At 49.1% G+C, this 16,952-nt stretch overlaps 1 protein-coding gene and 2 pseudogenes across 1 annotated transcript; all 3 read right to left on the minus strand.

Moving 5' to 3' along the window:
* Window positions 1-85: 85 nt before the first annotated feature.
* LOC136146958 (mast cell protease 3-like) lies at window positions 86-1,975 on the minus strand (annotated as a pseudogene).
* Window positions 1,976-6,994: 5,019 nt separating this feature from the next.
* LOC136146959 (adenylyltransferase and sulfurtransferase MOCS3-like) lies at window positions 6,995-9,172 on the minus strand (annotated as a pseudogene).
* A 4,187-nt stretch (window positions 9,173-13,359) lies between these two features.
* On the minus strand, window positions 13,360-15,289 carry LOC136147200 (mast cell protease 1A-like). The gene is made up of 5 exons (XM_065906474.1): window positions 15,235-15,289; window positions 14,873-15,020; window positions 14,302-14,437; window positions 13,855-14,112; window positions 13,360-13,521 (listed from the first exon to the last, which is right to left on the minus strand). The coding sequence occupies exons 1-5, from the start codon at window positions 15,287-15,289 to the stop codon at window positions 13,360-13,362; spliced, it is 759 nt and encodes a 252-aa protein (XP_065762546.1).
* Window positions 15,290-16,952: the final 1,663 nt, after the last annotated feature.

The following is a 16,952-nucleotide window of genomic DNA, read 5'->3' on the forward strand; positions in this document are numbered from 1 at the left end:
ATTAAATACCAGGCAGCCCTCCTTCACCCACTTTGTCCAGTGCACCCATTCCAGGGAAGATGGAGGGGTCTATCCCAGGGGCACCTCAGACTGATCCCTGACATTTGTACTGTCTCATTGTTGTTTGGATCCAGGAAAGAAAGCTGGAGATTCTGGTGTAGACATTTGGAGGCCTCCCATACCCTTCTCCACAGGACACAATGCCCTGGGCCACACCATTACACACGAGTGGGCCCCCAGAGTCACCCTGTGGGCAGAGAGAGCAAGGGCTGAGCTCACCTTCTTCAGTTATTCTCCCCACTGATGCCCAGGCTGGTCTCTGTTAGGGACCTGGGCTAACATCAGGGCCTTGTTGGTCCTGAGGTTTCATCAAGGCATTGACAATCCTGCTGCTCCTCCCGCAGGAAGCCCCTGCCCATATATGACTTTGGGGCAGTGTTTACCCCCCAGGGACACAGGACAGAGACCAGATAGGAGGACAGTCTGGGGACACAGGGACAGGGTTCATTCCCATTCCCCTCATCCTCCCAGCTCAGCTGACCCAAGGTTTTACATGGATAACACTGGGGATCTCACCAAGAAAGAATACTTCCTCTTGTTTGGATCTCCAGCATAGCAAGTGATACATTTCTCCTCCCTTTGGACTTTAAGATCTACCTCCTGTAGTTTGTCTGCACAGGGAATATCTACCCCAAGTTGCCCCCAGCCAGTCACACCGCACATTATACCTGGCTTCACCTTCACCAGCTTCTGGGCAGATGATGGGGCTCACTGCATCTGTCAAGTCAGCTGTCATCAGCTGAAGATGAGGAAAGGCATCTCACCTACTGCGGCCACAGAGGCTGCAGGACAGTTGTGGGGTTGCCTTCTTCTCAGTGCTCAAACCATGGAAGGGGTTGTACAGGAGGAAAGGCAGGAATGAGGTCAGGGGGATGCAGAGCCCTGGGAGGAAAGTGCCCCAGAGCCAGTGCAGCCGTACGTCCCACCTGCAGTAACATGATATCGTTGGGCCAAGTCTTACCATTACAGTCTGGGTGGCGGATGGCTCCTGTCCCAGGGATGACCTGCTGGATCCTCTCTGTTCCATGCTGTTGTGGACCCTCAGGTGACATTGATTGAGCTGTAAAGAGAACAGAGGGAACAGGTGTCACAGGAGATACAGGCCAGAGGCTGGGAGGAAAGATCACTGCTTGGGACAGGGTGGGACTGGAGGGGAGAGAATTCTAGGTGATGGGCCTGGAGCTGAGCATCTCTAAGTGGTCTGTTTCTGGCAGCCCAGGCAGGGAGGACCTCCTGGAGTCCACAAGGGTTATGCATGAAGGGTTATGCAGAAGCTTGACAGTCACAGAGAGAAACATGAATTTCTCACACATGAACTCTAGGGTCCAGGGTACAATCTTGGCATCCTTCCATTCCAGGTATGATCAGTTGCTTCTGCTCATGTGCCACTGGCATGCACTTGGCCCTCTATCCCCAACGCTCACCTGGACTTTGAAGAGCTTCCTACATCCCCTGCAAGGGGTCAACAGAGGATGGGGGCCCGGGCACTGCTCCTCACCTTCCCAAGAAGTGAGCTGCTGTCAGCACAAAGTCCTCATGCACGAGGAAACTCACACAGCTGAAAATGTCCTCTGAAACCTGGTATTCAACAAATGCCATGTAGGGAATGGGAGTGTGGCTTGGTCTCATGCCCCCCCGATGATTTTCCCTGAAAGAAAGATTCCAGACTGCCTGCTGTGCTCATGGAGGCAAAGGCTGAAGAGGGGAGATGGGACCAAGGTTGTTGGTCTTTGAGAAAATTTAATCTGAGTTCAGAAGTGTCCTGACATGGACCAGGGCCAGAGTGTGCATGAGTGTAGCATCTAAGCAGGTCTGTGCCATGTGGGGTGGGTCTGGGACTCTGAGGGTGGGAGCATCACTCACCTGCCTCCCCAGTGGGGAACAGAAGGACCGCCAGGAGTAAGAAAAAGACCATCTTTCCAGGAAGACTGATCAGATTCTGAACAGCTGCTGCTTCCTTCTGGTCTTTTAACCCTGAGTATCTCCTCTGCTGTGGTGGCCGTTATCACAGGAGGCTTCTCAGAAAGTGTCCCACCACTGTTTGATCAAGTCTTGGGGTCTCAGTGGAGTAAGAAGTTAACGAAAGCCTCTGATAAGTTCTTATCTGTGGGGTGGTAGGGATACTACATCAGCAGATCTCCGGTCCCTGAGCCCCAGAAACCTGGGCCTCATGATGATAGATCAAAGAATGTCTTCATTTCTGTGGTTCTCCTTAGATCATCACAGTGATTGTGTCTTGGGCCTCTTTGTGTGAGAAACTGTGGGAACCACTGAAGATAAGCTCTATTGCTTCTGGTGGAGGAGAGCTTGCCATCATGATCAGACAAGAACAGTGAGATTAAGCGTGTGGGATGGCCAGAATGGTGTGAACTGATGCTGAAGAGGGCTTATTCCAGTTACTAAATGACTAGTGGTTTAAAATAACACCACCATTGCTTGACCCATGAATCTGCAATTTGCTCATGGTACAATGTGGGCAGTATCCCTCTGCTCCCATTGGTGTCAGGGAAGCTTGAAGCCCAGTTGAATCACTTGAAGGCTCCCTCACACTTGCCCAGTGGTTGCTGCTAGCTGTCCTTGGGCACGTTGGTTTCTTACCACGAGGGCCCCTCATGTCGTCTCACTTCATGGGATTCTTTGGCTCCAACCAAACACAGTGCCTGACTCCCCCAAAGTGAGCATCTACTAAAAAGTGAACCATCTAGAAGCTGTGTTCTTTTCATTACCTAGAGTTTGATGTCATATGACATCCATCCTACTATAACTACTGCTTTGGGCAATCAAGAGCAAGAGCTCTCACCAGATTAAAAAGGAAGGGCCCTAGACCCCACCTCCCAGCAGGAGGTGAGATATTGCAGTCATGAAAGAAGAGCCTGTGGGATAAACACACACAATGGAGGTCATATCTCCACCATGCAAATGTGGAAAGCCATGGAATAGAAAAAATTGTTTTTAAACATCTTGATCCCAAGTCTCTTGAAAAGTAACAACATCTGAGTACAACAAACAAAGCCCATGGTCAATAGTGATTCGGGCTGGAGAGTCACAGTGAGCCAAGTGGTCTCCTCATGCCACATGAGGTTTCAAGGCTCGAAACCATGCACTGCATGGCCTGAATATCAGATTACATGTGATGTGAGGCATGTTCAAGGATCCACTGTAAATCATAAGCAAAATCATAATGGAAATCAAAAGAAAAGAAATTCAAAATGGTAAGTAATGATGAAAATATAGTAAAATCTGTTGGCTATGTGTGAATAAACATAAACTTGACCACTTAACACTGTTTATCTAATTCATTGAAAGGTAAAACATGAAAACTTTGAATATAGGAGAATTTCCTTATACATTTAACATTGTAAAAGCAAATTAATACAAGATGTAAAAAGGACAATCGAAATGATGAATAAGTTGATCTATATTAAAAATTTGTTGGGTATGTAAGAATAAGATAATTCTGATTACCATATCACTCACCTTGAGACAGATATCCTGAAATGTGAAGTCAAGAGGGCCTTAGAAAGCATCACTATGAACCAAAGTAGTGGAGTTGATGGAATTCCAGTTGAGCTATTTCAAATCCTGAAAGATTATGCTGTGAAAGTGCTGCACTCAATATGCCAGCAAATTTGGAAAATTCAGCAGTGGCCACAGGACTGGAAAAGGTCAGTTTTCATTCCAGTTCCTAAGAAAGGCAATCCCAAAGAATGCTCAAACTACCGCACAATTGTACTCATCTCACATGCTAGTAAAGTAATGCTCAAAATTCTCCAAGCCAGGCTTCAGCAATATGTGAACCATGAACTTCCAGATGTTCAGGCTGGCTTTAGGAAAGACAGAGGAACCAGAGATCAAATTGCCAACATCCACTGGATTATCGAAAAAGCAAGAGAGTTCCAGAAAAACATCTATTTCTGCTTTATTGACTATGCTAAAGCCTTTGCCTGTGTGGATCACAATAAACTGTGGAAAATACTGAAAGAGATGGGAATATCAGACCACCTGACCTGCCTCTTGAGAAACCTGTATGCAGGTCAGGAAACAACAGTTAGAACTGGACATGGAACAACAGACTGGTTCCAAATAGGAAAAGGAGTACGTCAAGGCTGTATATTGTCACCCTGCTTATTTAACTTCTATGCAGAGTACATCAAGAGAAACACTGGGCTGGAAGAAGCACAAGCTGGAATCAAGATTGCTGGGAGAAATATCAATAACCTCAGATATGCAGATGACACCACCCTTATGGCCGAAAGTGAAGATGAACTAAAAAGCCTCTTGATGAAAGTGAAAGAGAAGAGTGAAAATGTTGGCTTAAAGCTCAACATTCAGAAAACTAAAATCATGGCATCTGGTCCCATCACTTCATAGCAAATAGATGGGGAACAGGGGACACAGTGTCAGACTTTATTTTTCTGGGCTCCAAAATCACTGCAGATGGTGACTGCAGTCATGAAATTAAAAGATGCTTGCTCCTTGGAAGGAAAGTTGTGACCAACCTAGACAGTATATTAAAAAGCAGAGACATTACTTTGCCAACAAAGGCCCATCTAGTCAAGGCTATGGTTTTTCCAGTGGTCATGTATGGATGTGAGAGTTGGACTGTGAAGAAAGCTGAGTGCTGAAAAATTGATGCTTTTGAACTGTGGTGCTGGAGAAGACTCTTGAGAGTACCTTGGACTGCAAGGAAATCCAACCAGTCTATCCTAAAGGAGACCAGTCCTGGGTATTCATTGGAAGAAATGATGCTCAGGCTGAAACTCCAATACTTTGGCCACCTCATATGAAGAGTTGACTCATTGGAAAAGACTCTGATGCTGGGAGGGATTGGTGGCCGGAGGAGAAGGGGAGGACAGAGGATGAGATGGCTGGATGGCATCACCAACTCAATGCACATGAGTCTGGGTGAACTCTGGGAGTTGGTGATGGACAGGGAGGCCTGGGGTGCTGTGATTCATGGGGTCACAGAGTCTGACACGACTGAGCGAACGAACTGAACTGGACTGAGCTGAAAGACACTATTGAGATAGTGAAAACTATAGCCACAGGTTGGGTGAACTAAGAAAGAGTTTTAACTGGGAGATATGTGTATGTATATTTACATTCATAAATCTTATCTATGCTAACCTCTAAGTTACAGGGAAGTGAACAATTTTGAAAATCTACATGGAATTACAAATCCCTAGAAAATATAACTTAAAGAAACATACTCAGGAAGTTTGTATTTTCCTAAAAACATTACATGAATTGATTCCGTTTTCAAAAATTGTCCATCAAGGACAGCTGTAAGCTCACAATAATTCCCTGGAAATCTTTGAAAACAACTTAAAGAATGATATACAATTTCTGTTGGCACGTAGATGCTACCCATTTCCCTTATGAGACTAGCAAAACCTACATGACAAACCCAGTGATGACAATATGGGAGGAAAACTTTATGGGTTAATGTTATTCTGGTATTGATGTATCCAATCAGTCCATAAGTCAAAGTATTAGATCATTTCTAATTTGGGTTTTTCTGAGGATGAGTGGCTTTCATTGAAAACACAATTGCTGTAACACAACACATTGACTGGTGAAAGAAGAAACACCATATGATAATTCAACTGAAGGGGGAAAAAGCATCTACTAAAACTCACTATCCTTCATTTTAAAAAGTTCTTTACAAAATAGGAACAGAAATGAGGGTTTTATTTATTTTTTTTGCAAAGGAGAGAAGAAGTGTTTATTATTTCACTTTAATAATGTATATGGCATCCTGGCCACACAGTAAAGCAAAAAATTAAAGTAACAAGTTGAACATTGGAAAATGGAGAGGGGAGGGCAGAAAGTTGGGACTTGGACCCGAAGATTTTAAAGCAAGCCACACAACACAGTTTAGAAATTTCTATTTGCACAACAGAAGGTGGAACCTGAAGCTAAGCCTAGAAAAAAAAAAATCAGTGGTTTATTAAAGAAACTGAGAAACTACAAAGATGGTTTCTATCTTGCTAGACTGTAAGTATCTTACTTGGCTATTAATTTGAAACAATAAAATGACCACGTCCCAGGTAATTTGCACTTTAACGTGTAAATAATTTACATTTTAAATATTGATTTCTCTATAAAAGGGGTCCCGGAACCCCAGTCCTGGTTGGTGGCTTGTTAGGTACAGGACTGCAAAGTGGAGAGGTGGGTGATGGAAACCAAATTATCCGTCCCCCCCTCCCCCAAATATGTCTTCCATGAAAGCAGTCCCTGGTGCCAAAATAGTTGGGGACCACTGCTCTAGAACTTGTTTTAGCATCTGAAGTAAAATAACATCCAAAAAATGTCTTAGTAAACAATAAACTGAGCTTAACTATTTTATCTGTAATCAATTAAGTTTACTACACCTTTCCAAGCATTAAGATGTACAATTTAAAGAGCAAATAAACTTGGGAGCTTGCTGGGAGGTTCTATCGGGGAAGCACAGCTACTCCCAGGCCCTCTACTGAAGAGCCATCCTCCTCCACCAGGGATGGCGGTCGGGTTTCACTGAGGGCACAGCTTGGGGAGAAATGCTCATGGGAGCAATGAAGGAGGAAGGAGACACCCGCCTAGCTAGCCAGGTCAGTCGCACCAACCCTGGCGATCAAAGGGGCGACAGGTATTACAACCAGATCGCCCTCACATCCTGAGAAGATTTTTATTTGGGGGGGAGGGGGGGGGCAGCACAGGCAAATGACCTGAGTTCAAATCACAAAGCCCTGTCACTTACATTGTATCTCACCCGTTCAAGACACCACTTGCAGCAAGTGCTGCAACACAAGACAGTTCACAGGAACAATGTTATCACCCCTTAATAACGACATCATTCGATAAATTACCATTTAAAAGATCCTTATAAAAAGAAGTCCACCTAATCACAGGTACTGTAGAATCCCAGGCTCTTCCATACATTACTGGAAAAAAACAAATGCAAATAAATAAAGGCCAAAAAACTTCAGGTAACATGGCAACCCACACCCTTCGCTGGTCAGACTCCACCGGCCACCTCAGTACTGCGGGAACGTTCCATCGATTTTGGGAGCCCAGGCCATGAGCTCCCCCACAACGTCCTTAACTGTTAAAGAGTCTAAGTCTGTCCAGGACTGCAGGACCTTCACGGCTTTCTGAGTCGCTGCCCAGTTTGCAAATCGCATAAATGGGGACAGACGCCCTTTCCTGTGCGCCCTGCTTCCCTTCGCAGATGGCTTCTCCCAAGACTTTCAGGCTCTCCGCATCCCACCGTTCCAAACGTTTCAAAGGGATGTGCAGGGCGTGAGGCAGACGACAGATGTCCACCTCCACTTGAGGCCTGACGTCCAGCAACAGGTGGGGTGCCCCAGAATCCAGAAGTCGCTTACAGTCCATGACGGAAATTCGCTCCTCCGGGCTCAGCAACCGGAGGGAGCGGCCCTTATCCGCGGCCGAGGAGCCGCAGAAGCTTTCCTGGTCCTGCAGGTCTGCCACGGTGGGCTGCTCCCCGCAGGCGGTCGGGCCTGCGCCTCCGCAGCCGGATACAGCGGAAATCGCCTCGGAGGGCGTCAAAGAGCAACAGGCGGCCGTTGCAAGAGGGGCCCAGGCCCGCAGCGGTCTTCAGCACTTCAGCGCCTGCAGGCAGCCCAGGACCCCGGTCACCGCGCCGAGCACCCCGCCATCTGCGCAGTTGGTCACCGTCTCCGCCGGGGGTGGCCGGGGGAGGCCGGGGGAGGCCGGGGGAGCACGCAGCGATAGCAAGGCCCCCCGCCGTAGTGGTAGACCGTGAGCTGGCCCTCGAAGCGCAGCGCGCTGGCGGACACGAGGGGCCGGCCGGCGAGCACACGGGCGTCGCTAACCAGGTAGCGGGTGGGCGCGTTGTCGGAGCAGTTGTCCACCACGTCCTAACGGCGGACGAGGTCCAGCGCCGTGGCCGGCGTCAGCGCCTGGGCCTAGGGCACGCACTCCACCGCCGAATTGAGGCGGCGCGGGGCGGCGGCCGCAGAAAAGACCTTGGCCTGGCCGGCCAGGGCCTCCCGGTGCAGCAGCTGGCGGGGCAGGTTGTTCGCTTCGATCACATTTTAGTCCACGAGGCCCAGGCGGCCGACGCCCGCCGCGGCCAGGCACTGCGCCAGCAGGCAGCCGAGCCCCCCCCGCCGCGCCCCGCAACCCATGATGAGCACGGCCGCGGCCGCCAGGCGCTGCCTCTGCACGCCGAGCTCCGGCAGCACGAGCTGCCGGCTCTAGCGCTGGATCTCCTCTCCGGACAGGGCGGCCCTGGGAGGCAGGAGCGACACCGGAACCGAGCGCGCTGACTCCTGCCCCGCCAAAAGGGCCGCCGCCAGCCTCTGCTTCAGGGAACTTAGCTCCTCCTCACGTTGCGCGACTTCGGCCTGCAGGGCCAGCACCTCCTCCCCTGCAGCCAAGCCGGCCTCTTTCCCGAAATGAGGGCTTTAATGATAATGATAATGATAAATGATCCCTGCAAAAATCCCACGCCAATCAATATAATTAATGATGAAATTTTCAATGTTTTTTATTCGAGAGCCAAACAATACTAGGTCACACAGATAGCCATAATCATTATTTCTCCTCAATAATATACTAGAGATTTTAGCCACTACAGTTAAGCAGGCAGTAGAAGTAAAAGGTATAAGACAGGGAAAGAGGAAATAAAACTGAATATTCAAGACATAATATACAACAAGAATAGCCAGGAACCTGCAGATCAATTATTACGATTAGTAATTGTCAAATTTTCTGGGCACAAAATCAACTCAAACATTAATCACATCTCTCTATATATGATAATAGTTAGAAAATGAAATTTGAATAAAACATTTAAATCATGGAAATGGTGAAATAACTAAGTATGAATCGTGAAGATATTGCACATTCCTGTTTGGAAGAGACAATATTTTTAAGGTATTCATTCCCCAAAAGTGATCTACAGATTCATTGTACTCAGGAAGTATTTCACAGAACTTTATTGGTTCTAAATAGACGTGGAAAACCAGTAACCAGCATTGGAGAAGACAGGCTGAAAGGATGAGAATAACATGGGAGCTCTTGCTTTAGCAAATGAAGTCATAGTAATGAAGATAGTGTGGTACTAATGGCACCATAGAGACATCGATGACAAGATAGAGACCCCGCACACATTGAGACATTCTACACAAATATAGAGCACTTGGTTTATGATGGTTTTATGGCAGAGTGGTGAGAGACTATTTTTTTCCTCCTAAATAAGTGATGCTTAGGAAAACAAATGTCTCTATGGTGTCGTTAAGGACACATCTTTCTCCATGGAAAAAATCACTTGGCCCTGCTGCACCCTCTCCTGCTCCTTGCCGCTGTGACCCCAGGGTGACGCTGACTGAGCTGCAGAGAGCAGAGCAGGGGTGTGAGGAGCGTGGGGTCACAGGAGATGCGGCCCAGGAGCCGGGACGGGCGGCGACCTCAGGGCAGGGCTGCAGCTGAGGGACACTGGGGTGACAGACAGCCCTGGGGGCGTGACACTGTGTCTTGTGCTTTTCAATGACATGAGTGCAGGGCTTCTGGGAGCTTTCTCAGGAATAGTGTGAAATTAATGTGCATTTGCATGAGGAACTTATGGAAGTGAGTTTTCTGAAATCCTCATGTCCTAGGGCATCACGCATGCAGGATCTCAGAAAATTTTCTTTGGCTTCACAAGTGGCCTCCTGTTAGCTTTTGGCTGAGGTTGTTGGGGATAGTGCTGTTGGGATTTGAGGTCACGGGGTGGGTGGCGACAGTGGTGTAGCTAAGGGCCTGAGAGGTGGGGGAGGTGGGGCAGAAAGTGAGCTGCTCGGGGCCTGGGAAAGAGCCAAGACACCTGGAGAGCTCCGGGGGCTGTCATCTAGCACCTTCGATCAATCGCACACCTGCCTCCTATCCTGGACAGGAGCGAGGGGTGGAAGGCACTGGTGCATAAGCTGGGTCCACTGACAACTCCCGTACTGTGGTTGGTTTGTCCGAGTTGTCTCTTCCTGGCTGGTGTGAGAGATTTTACTTACTTGTGTTTTGTAGCTTCACATCCTCTACCCACAATGCACAACCCATTTTTCTGGTGGTGAGAGAGAGGCTGAGACCCATGAAAGATCTTAGAGACAATCTTCCTGCTTGCCTGCCACCTGTCCTCGCTGAGTGTCTATGTGGCATCAAACTTGGGTTCTTCATTGGAATGGGACCTGGTTCAGAAATTAGAGCTGGACAGAGGGGTCAGGAGTCGGGATGTTTAGTGAGATGGGCTACACCCTCAGGAATCGGTGGTCACTCACTGGTCCCTGTCCAGGAGACAGAAAAAAGGCCATCAGGAGCAGGAGTAGCTGCATCTTTCCAAAGGTCTGTCCAGGTCATAGCTGCTGGGGTTTCTTCTTTCTAGACAAAAGCACAGGGGAAGGAAGAAGAGGGGGCTCAGTGCCCCCACAGACCTTGAGAGCTGTGCTCCCCCCTAGCCAGGTGTCAGCATGCCACAGATGAGCACCTTCTCTGCCCTGGATTGGGAAAGAATGACCGTCTCCACACTCACACACAAAGACTCAGCAGAAGGAATTAGAAAGTGAGGCCTGTGGTGCAGCTAGTGTTACCTAGTCCCAGCTTGTACTACTTGCTAAGCAACAGGCCAATAAATCATGAGATGAGCTGTTGAAAGAAGGAATAGCAACTTTATTCAGAAAGCTAGCAGACCAAGAAGATGGTGGATTCATGTTTCAGAGAATCACGTAGCCTGAGTTAGAATTCAGGCTACTTTTATACTAGAAAAGAACAGAGTAAAGTCAAACATTTCCTGATTCCAGTAGCCTCAGGACAGTTGTGTTCATTTCTTCTGTCCTGCTTTCTTTCATCAGTGGACTTGTTTCCTGTGAGCTAAACAAAGGTATTTTAGCTTAATGCTCATTTTGGGAGCCAGCGTTCCCAGAGATGTGCCATCAGGTATAATTAGTGTTATAGGCAATATACCATTCATGACTAATGAACAGAATACCAAAGTTCTTCCCTATCACACCAAGAGGAGCTGGATCCCCAGGAGCCCCTCAGTAATTGAATCTCCCTTTCTCCACTCCTGGTACTTTTATGATTCTGATAATATCATGAATAATTACTAATAGGGGAGGTTCAGGGATATGAGAGATTCTGCTGCTGCCCCTGTGAAACCGACAGGAGGCAGAGGAAGGCCTAGAATAGGTGGGTAGAGGACAAGTGGTGTGGACTATGATGAGGGGTCTGCTTCTTGCCAAGGGTGAGGAAGCGGCTGAACTTGGTTTGGGAACAGATAGACCTGGACTCACCAAGGTGAACCAAACAGCAACCCCATTTCCTATCTTGCCAGGGTTCCAGCCTCACATTTTTGTGGTATTTACAATCAGCTCTTCAAACTTAAATATTCTGTGACAGAAACTTTTTTTATTCCACTATGCTGAACAAAAGTCTCGGACTTCATACTCATTGGGCCAAAACCACCGTCACCGGGTTCTTAAGCATTCAGTGACCTGACTGGCTTGGCTTGTGCTGAGGTATCCAGCACCCCTTGAGCTGAGTTGGGTGCTCTCCCATCCAAATCAGGGTTCCTGTGAGGGGGAGGAGGGCCTTGCTGTCCAGAAATGCTGGTTACTGGTGTGCAGTGATGAGATAAGTGATGGTGATCACCCTAATAATTATTCTCCACTAATATTCTCTGTCCAGGGATGAGAGAACCATGTCTCTGGTGTCTCTGGGCCAGGCCATGCTGAACATGTGCAGATGATTCCAGCACTGTCACCAGTATGAGACAGAAGAAAGAGGAATGGAAAGGATGGAATGAGGAGTTCTAAACAAGCCAAGTCCCAGTGAGTTGTAGCAAGAGCATCTTATGAATAAACAGAGCGGAAGGAAACATGCTTAACCATTGATGATGATGATCTGAGGGTGGTGAAATTGTAGGCAATTTTAAATTTCTTACTTATATGTCCTGTATTTAGCTATCTTTTCCCTTGTAGCTCAGTTGGTAAAGAATCTGCCTGCAGTGCAGGAGACCCGGGTTCGATCCCTGGGTTGGGAAGATACCCTGGAGAAGGAAATGGCAACCCATTCCAGTATCCTTGCCTGGAAAATCTCATGGACAGAGGAGCCTGGTGGGCCGCAGTCCATGGGATTGCAAAAAGTCGGGCATGACTGAGAAACTAAAACTTACTTACTATATGATTATATGTGTTGCTTTTACACGCAAAAAACATTTTGCCATGGTTGAAGTTCACTCACCATGCAAAAGTCCAGCAAATCACTTCACTTTAGCCCAGCCTTCTCTAAGCTGCATGTTTTTAAAATGAGATTACTTTCCTGAATAGATTCTTACATGAAAATTCAAAGATTATTGAAAAATAGAAGAGAAAAAATTATTCAATAAGCTATTGGGTATGGGCCACCTTTGAAATTTTAGGATACCTTGAATCTAAAAAATGTTGTTACTATGACTTTCCTTTATAAAAACATGCATACAGGTGGGAATGATGGAAATGGGAGAGGCTGGCTCAGCCCAAGGTGGAAGAGCTCCCTCAGGGTCATTTGGGGCTGAAGGAGGATGTACTGTCAAGACACCAGAGGCTGCACAGAGCCCTGGGCCCGGGACTCCAAGACAGGGCTGTGACAGACACGTGAGCTGAGCTTGGGAACACTGAAGCCCTCCTGAAACTTTCTCAGGCTTCTGACCTCTGTCTCCTCTGATACGGGGAGGGAACACTCATGGGGTGAGCCACACCTTGGTGAATCTCCCTACTTCTGTTAGGGTGGACAAGTGCCCCCTCAGCCCCAGAGCTTCTCAGGTGGTCCCCTTTCCGAATCTGGATTCTCTTCTGTTGCCCCCTGGGCACTGGGATGTGGGGGAGGGGAGTAGGTGTGGACGAGGAGGAGGGCATATGGATCAGACACAAGGGTCGTGGACAAGGGGGTCCAGTGTTCCTGAGGAGGGGTCTCCCTTTTCTGATGGAGCTCACAGGCAGCCTGAGGGGGGTTGGCACTGGGGACATGTGACTGGAGGGAGCTGGCTGTCAGTACAGCAGGTGTTTTTATTCCAGAGATGGAAGATGGGGCTGGGAGGCGCGGTGTATGTGCTGGTGGGCGGTGGGGGAAGCCACTGACAGATCAGAACTGTGAACAGATGTTTCCCTGACAGAGAATGTGCCTAACAATTATGTGAATAAAGGAGGAATCAGTGATCTCTACTCAAGAGATGAACGTTTATTAAGTTCCAGGCAACCTTCCTCCACACATTTTGACCAATGCTTCCAATCCCAGGGAAGATGGAGGGTCAATATCAGGGGCACCTCAGGCTGATCCCTGGTGTTTGTACTGTCTCATTGTTGTCTGGATCCAGGGCAGAAAGCTGGAGATTCTGGTGTAGACATCTGGAGTTGTCCCATCATCTCTTCCATAGGACGCAATGCCCTGGGCCACACCATCACACACGAGCGGGCCCCCAGAGTCACCCTGTGGGCAGAGAGAGCAAGAGCTGAGCTCACCTTCTTCAGGTCTAGCCTCCCTGCCACCCTGGGGTGGGTGGTCTTTGTTAGGGGTCCTGGCTGATATCAGGGTCTCGTTGTTCCTGAGGTTTCATCCTGGGTTTGACAACCCCGCTGGTCTTTCTGCAGGAAGTCTCTGCCCTTTTGTGACTGTGGAGCAGTGCTCAGCCCCCAGGGACACAGGACAGAGACCAGATAGGAGGGCAGGCTGGGGACACAGGGATAGGGTTCCTTCCCACAGCCCCCCGTCCTCACAGCTCAGCTGGACCCAGGGTTTTACGGGATAACACTGGGATCTCACCGAGAAAAAATTCTTCCTCTTGCTTGGATCTCCAGCACATATCTGCGTGATGGGGATGTAGTTTCTGAAGCGAGCGATACATCTCTCCTCACTTTGGACTTCAAGGTCTACCTCCTGTAGTTTGTCTGCAGAGGGCATATTTACCTCCAGTCGCCCCCAGCCGGCCACACTGCACATCATCCCTGGATTCACCTTCTGCCAGCGCCTGGGCAGATTGATGGGACTCACTGCATCCGTCATGTCAGCCTTCCAAGCCAGCTGAAGGCAGAGGACAAGCATTCTCACCTACTGATGGCCCACAGAGACTGCAGGACAGTCATGGGGTTGCCTCCTCACAGCCCTGGGACCACGGAGGGGCGGCACAGGAGGAGGGTCAGGAATGAGGTCACGGCGGATGCAGGGCTCTGGATGGAAGGGTCCCGGAGTCCGTGCAGCCACGGGTCCCACCTGCAGTAACATGATGTCGTTGGCCCAAGTCTTATCATTATACCATGGATGCAGGATGGCTCTTCTCACTGGGATGACCTGCTGGGTCCTCTCTTGCTCCATGATGTTGTGGGCCCCCAGGGTAACATTGATTGAGCTGCACAGAGAGCAGAGAGGGAGCATATGTCACAGGAGAAATGGTCCAGAGGCCAGTAGGAAAGAGCTCAGCTTAAGACAGGGCAGGACTGGAGGGGAGAGAATTCTAGGTGATGGGCTCTGGGGCTTAGCATCTTTGAGCTGTCTGCTTGCTGGCAGCTGAAACAGGATGGCAGTTCCTGGAGTCCACGGAGTGTGTTCAGTCTTACACAAGCTTGACTGTCTCTAGGGAAACATGAATTTCTCACACGTGCACCCTGGGCTTCAAAGCACAACTTAACTTCCTTCCATTCCGGGTCTGATCAGTTGCTTCTTCTCATGTGCCACTGGCATGCACTTGGCCCTCTCCCCCCAAAGCTCACCTGGCCTTTGAAAAGCTTCCTACGTTCCCTGTGACGGGTCAACAGAGGGTGGGGGCCCGGGCATTGCTCCTCACCTTCCCAAGCAGTGAGCTGCTGTCAGCACAAAGTCCTCATGCACGAGGAAACCCCCACAGAAGAAAATGTCTTCTAAAACCTGGTATTCAACAAATGCCATGTAGGGATGGGAGTGTGGCTTGGCCTCACGGCCTCCGATGATTTTCCCTGAAAGAAAGATTCCAGACTCCTGCTGTGCTCAGGGAGGCGAAGGCTGAAGAGGGGAGATGGGACCAAGGTTGCTGGTCTTTGAGAAAATTCAACCTGAGTTCAGAAATTTCCTTAGATAGACCAGGGCCAGAGTGTGCATGAGTGTAGCATCTAAATAGGTCTGTGCCATGTGGGGTGTGTCTCGGCCTCTGAGGGTGGGACCATCACTCACCTGCCTCCCCAGTGGGGAACAGAAGAAGGGCTGCCAGGAGCAAGAACAGGACCATCTCTCCAGGAAGGCTGATCAGATATGAACAGCTGCTGCTTCCTTCTGATCTTTTAACCCTGAGTGTCTCCTCTGCTGTGGTGACCGTTATCACAGGAGGCTTCTCAGAAAGTGTCCCACCACTGTTTGATCAAGTCTTGGGGTCTCAGTGGAGTAAGAAGTTAACGAAAGCCTCTGATAAGTTCTTATCTGTGGGGAGGTAGGGATGCTGCATCAGCAGATCTCCGGTCCCTGAGCCCCAGAAACCTGGGCCTCATGATGATAGATCAAAGAATGTCTTCATTTCTGTGGTTCTCCTTAGATCATCACAATGATTGTGTCTTGGCCTCTTTGTGTGAGAGACTGTGGGAACCACTGAAGATAAGCTCTATTGCTTCTGGTGGAGGAGAGCTTGCCATCATGATCAGACAAGAACAGTGAGATTAAGCGTGTGGGATGGCCAGAATGGTGTGAAAGTGATGCTGTAGAGGGCTTATTCCAATTACCAAAGGACTGAGTGGTTTAAAATAACACCACCATTGCTTGACCCATGAATCTGCAATTTGCTCATGGTACAATGTAGACAGCACCCTTCTGCTCCCATTGGTGTCAGGGAAGCTTGAAGCCCAGAAGCTAAATCACTTGAAGGCTCCCTCACACTTGCCCAGTGGTTGCTGCTCGCTGTCCTTTGGGCCCATTGGTTCTTGCCAGGGGGGCCCCTCACGTCATCTCACTTCATGGGGTTCTTTGGCTCCGTCCACACACAGTGCCTGGCTCAAGCAGCCTCCCATTAGCTTTTGGCTGAGGTTGCTGGGGATAGTGCTGTTGGGATTTCAGGTCACAGGGAGGGGTGGAGGGCTCTGCCACAGACAGTGGCCGACTAAGGGCGTGAGAGGCGTGGGAGGTGGGGCTGAAAGTCAGCTGCTCGGGGCCTGGGAAAGAGCCAAGACACCTGGAGAGCTCTGGGTGCTGTCATCTAGCACCTTCGATCAATCGCACACCTGCCTCCTATCCTGGACAGGAGTGAGGGGTGGAAGGCACTGGTTCATAAGCTGGGTCCACTGACAACTCCCGTAGTGTGGTTGGTTTGTCTGAGTTGTCTCTTCCTGGCTGGTGTGAGGAATTGTACTTACTTGTGTTTTGTAGCTTCACATCCTCTACCAAATGCACAACCCATTTTTCTGGTGGTGAGAGAGGCTGAGACCCATGAAAGATCTTAGTGACAATCTTCCTGCTTGCCTGCCACCTGTCCTTGCTTAGCATCTATGTGGCATCAAACTTGTGTTCTTCATTGCGATGGGACCTGGTTCAGAAACTGGAGGGATGCAGAAGGGTCAGGACTGCGGGAGGCTTAGTGAGATGGGCTACACCCTTAGGAATGGGCAGTCACTCACCTGTCACTGCCCAGGAAGCAGAAAAGCCATCAGGAGCAGGAAGGGCTGCATCTTCCCAAAGGTCTTTCTAGGTCACAGCTGCTGGGGTTCCTTCCTTCCAGACAAAAGCACAGGGGAAGGAAGGAGGGGAGGCTCAGTGCCCCCACAGACCTCCCAGAGCTGTGCTCCCCCCAGCCAGGTGTCAGCATGCCACAGATGAGCACCTTCTCTGCCCTGGATTGGGTGAGAATAACACCGTCACCACACTCACACACAAAGACTCACCAGAAGGAATGAGAAAGTGACGCCTGT

This window comes from Muntiacus reevesi, chromosome 15, assembly GCF_963930625.1.
Source record: "Muntiacus reevesi chromosome 15, mMunRee1.1, whole genome shotgun sequence".
NCBI lineage: Eukaryota > Metazoa > Chordata > Mammalia > Artiodactyla > Cervidae > Muntiacus > Muntiacus reevesi.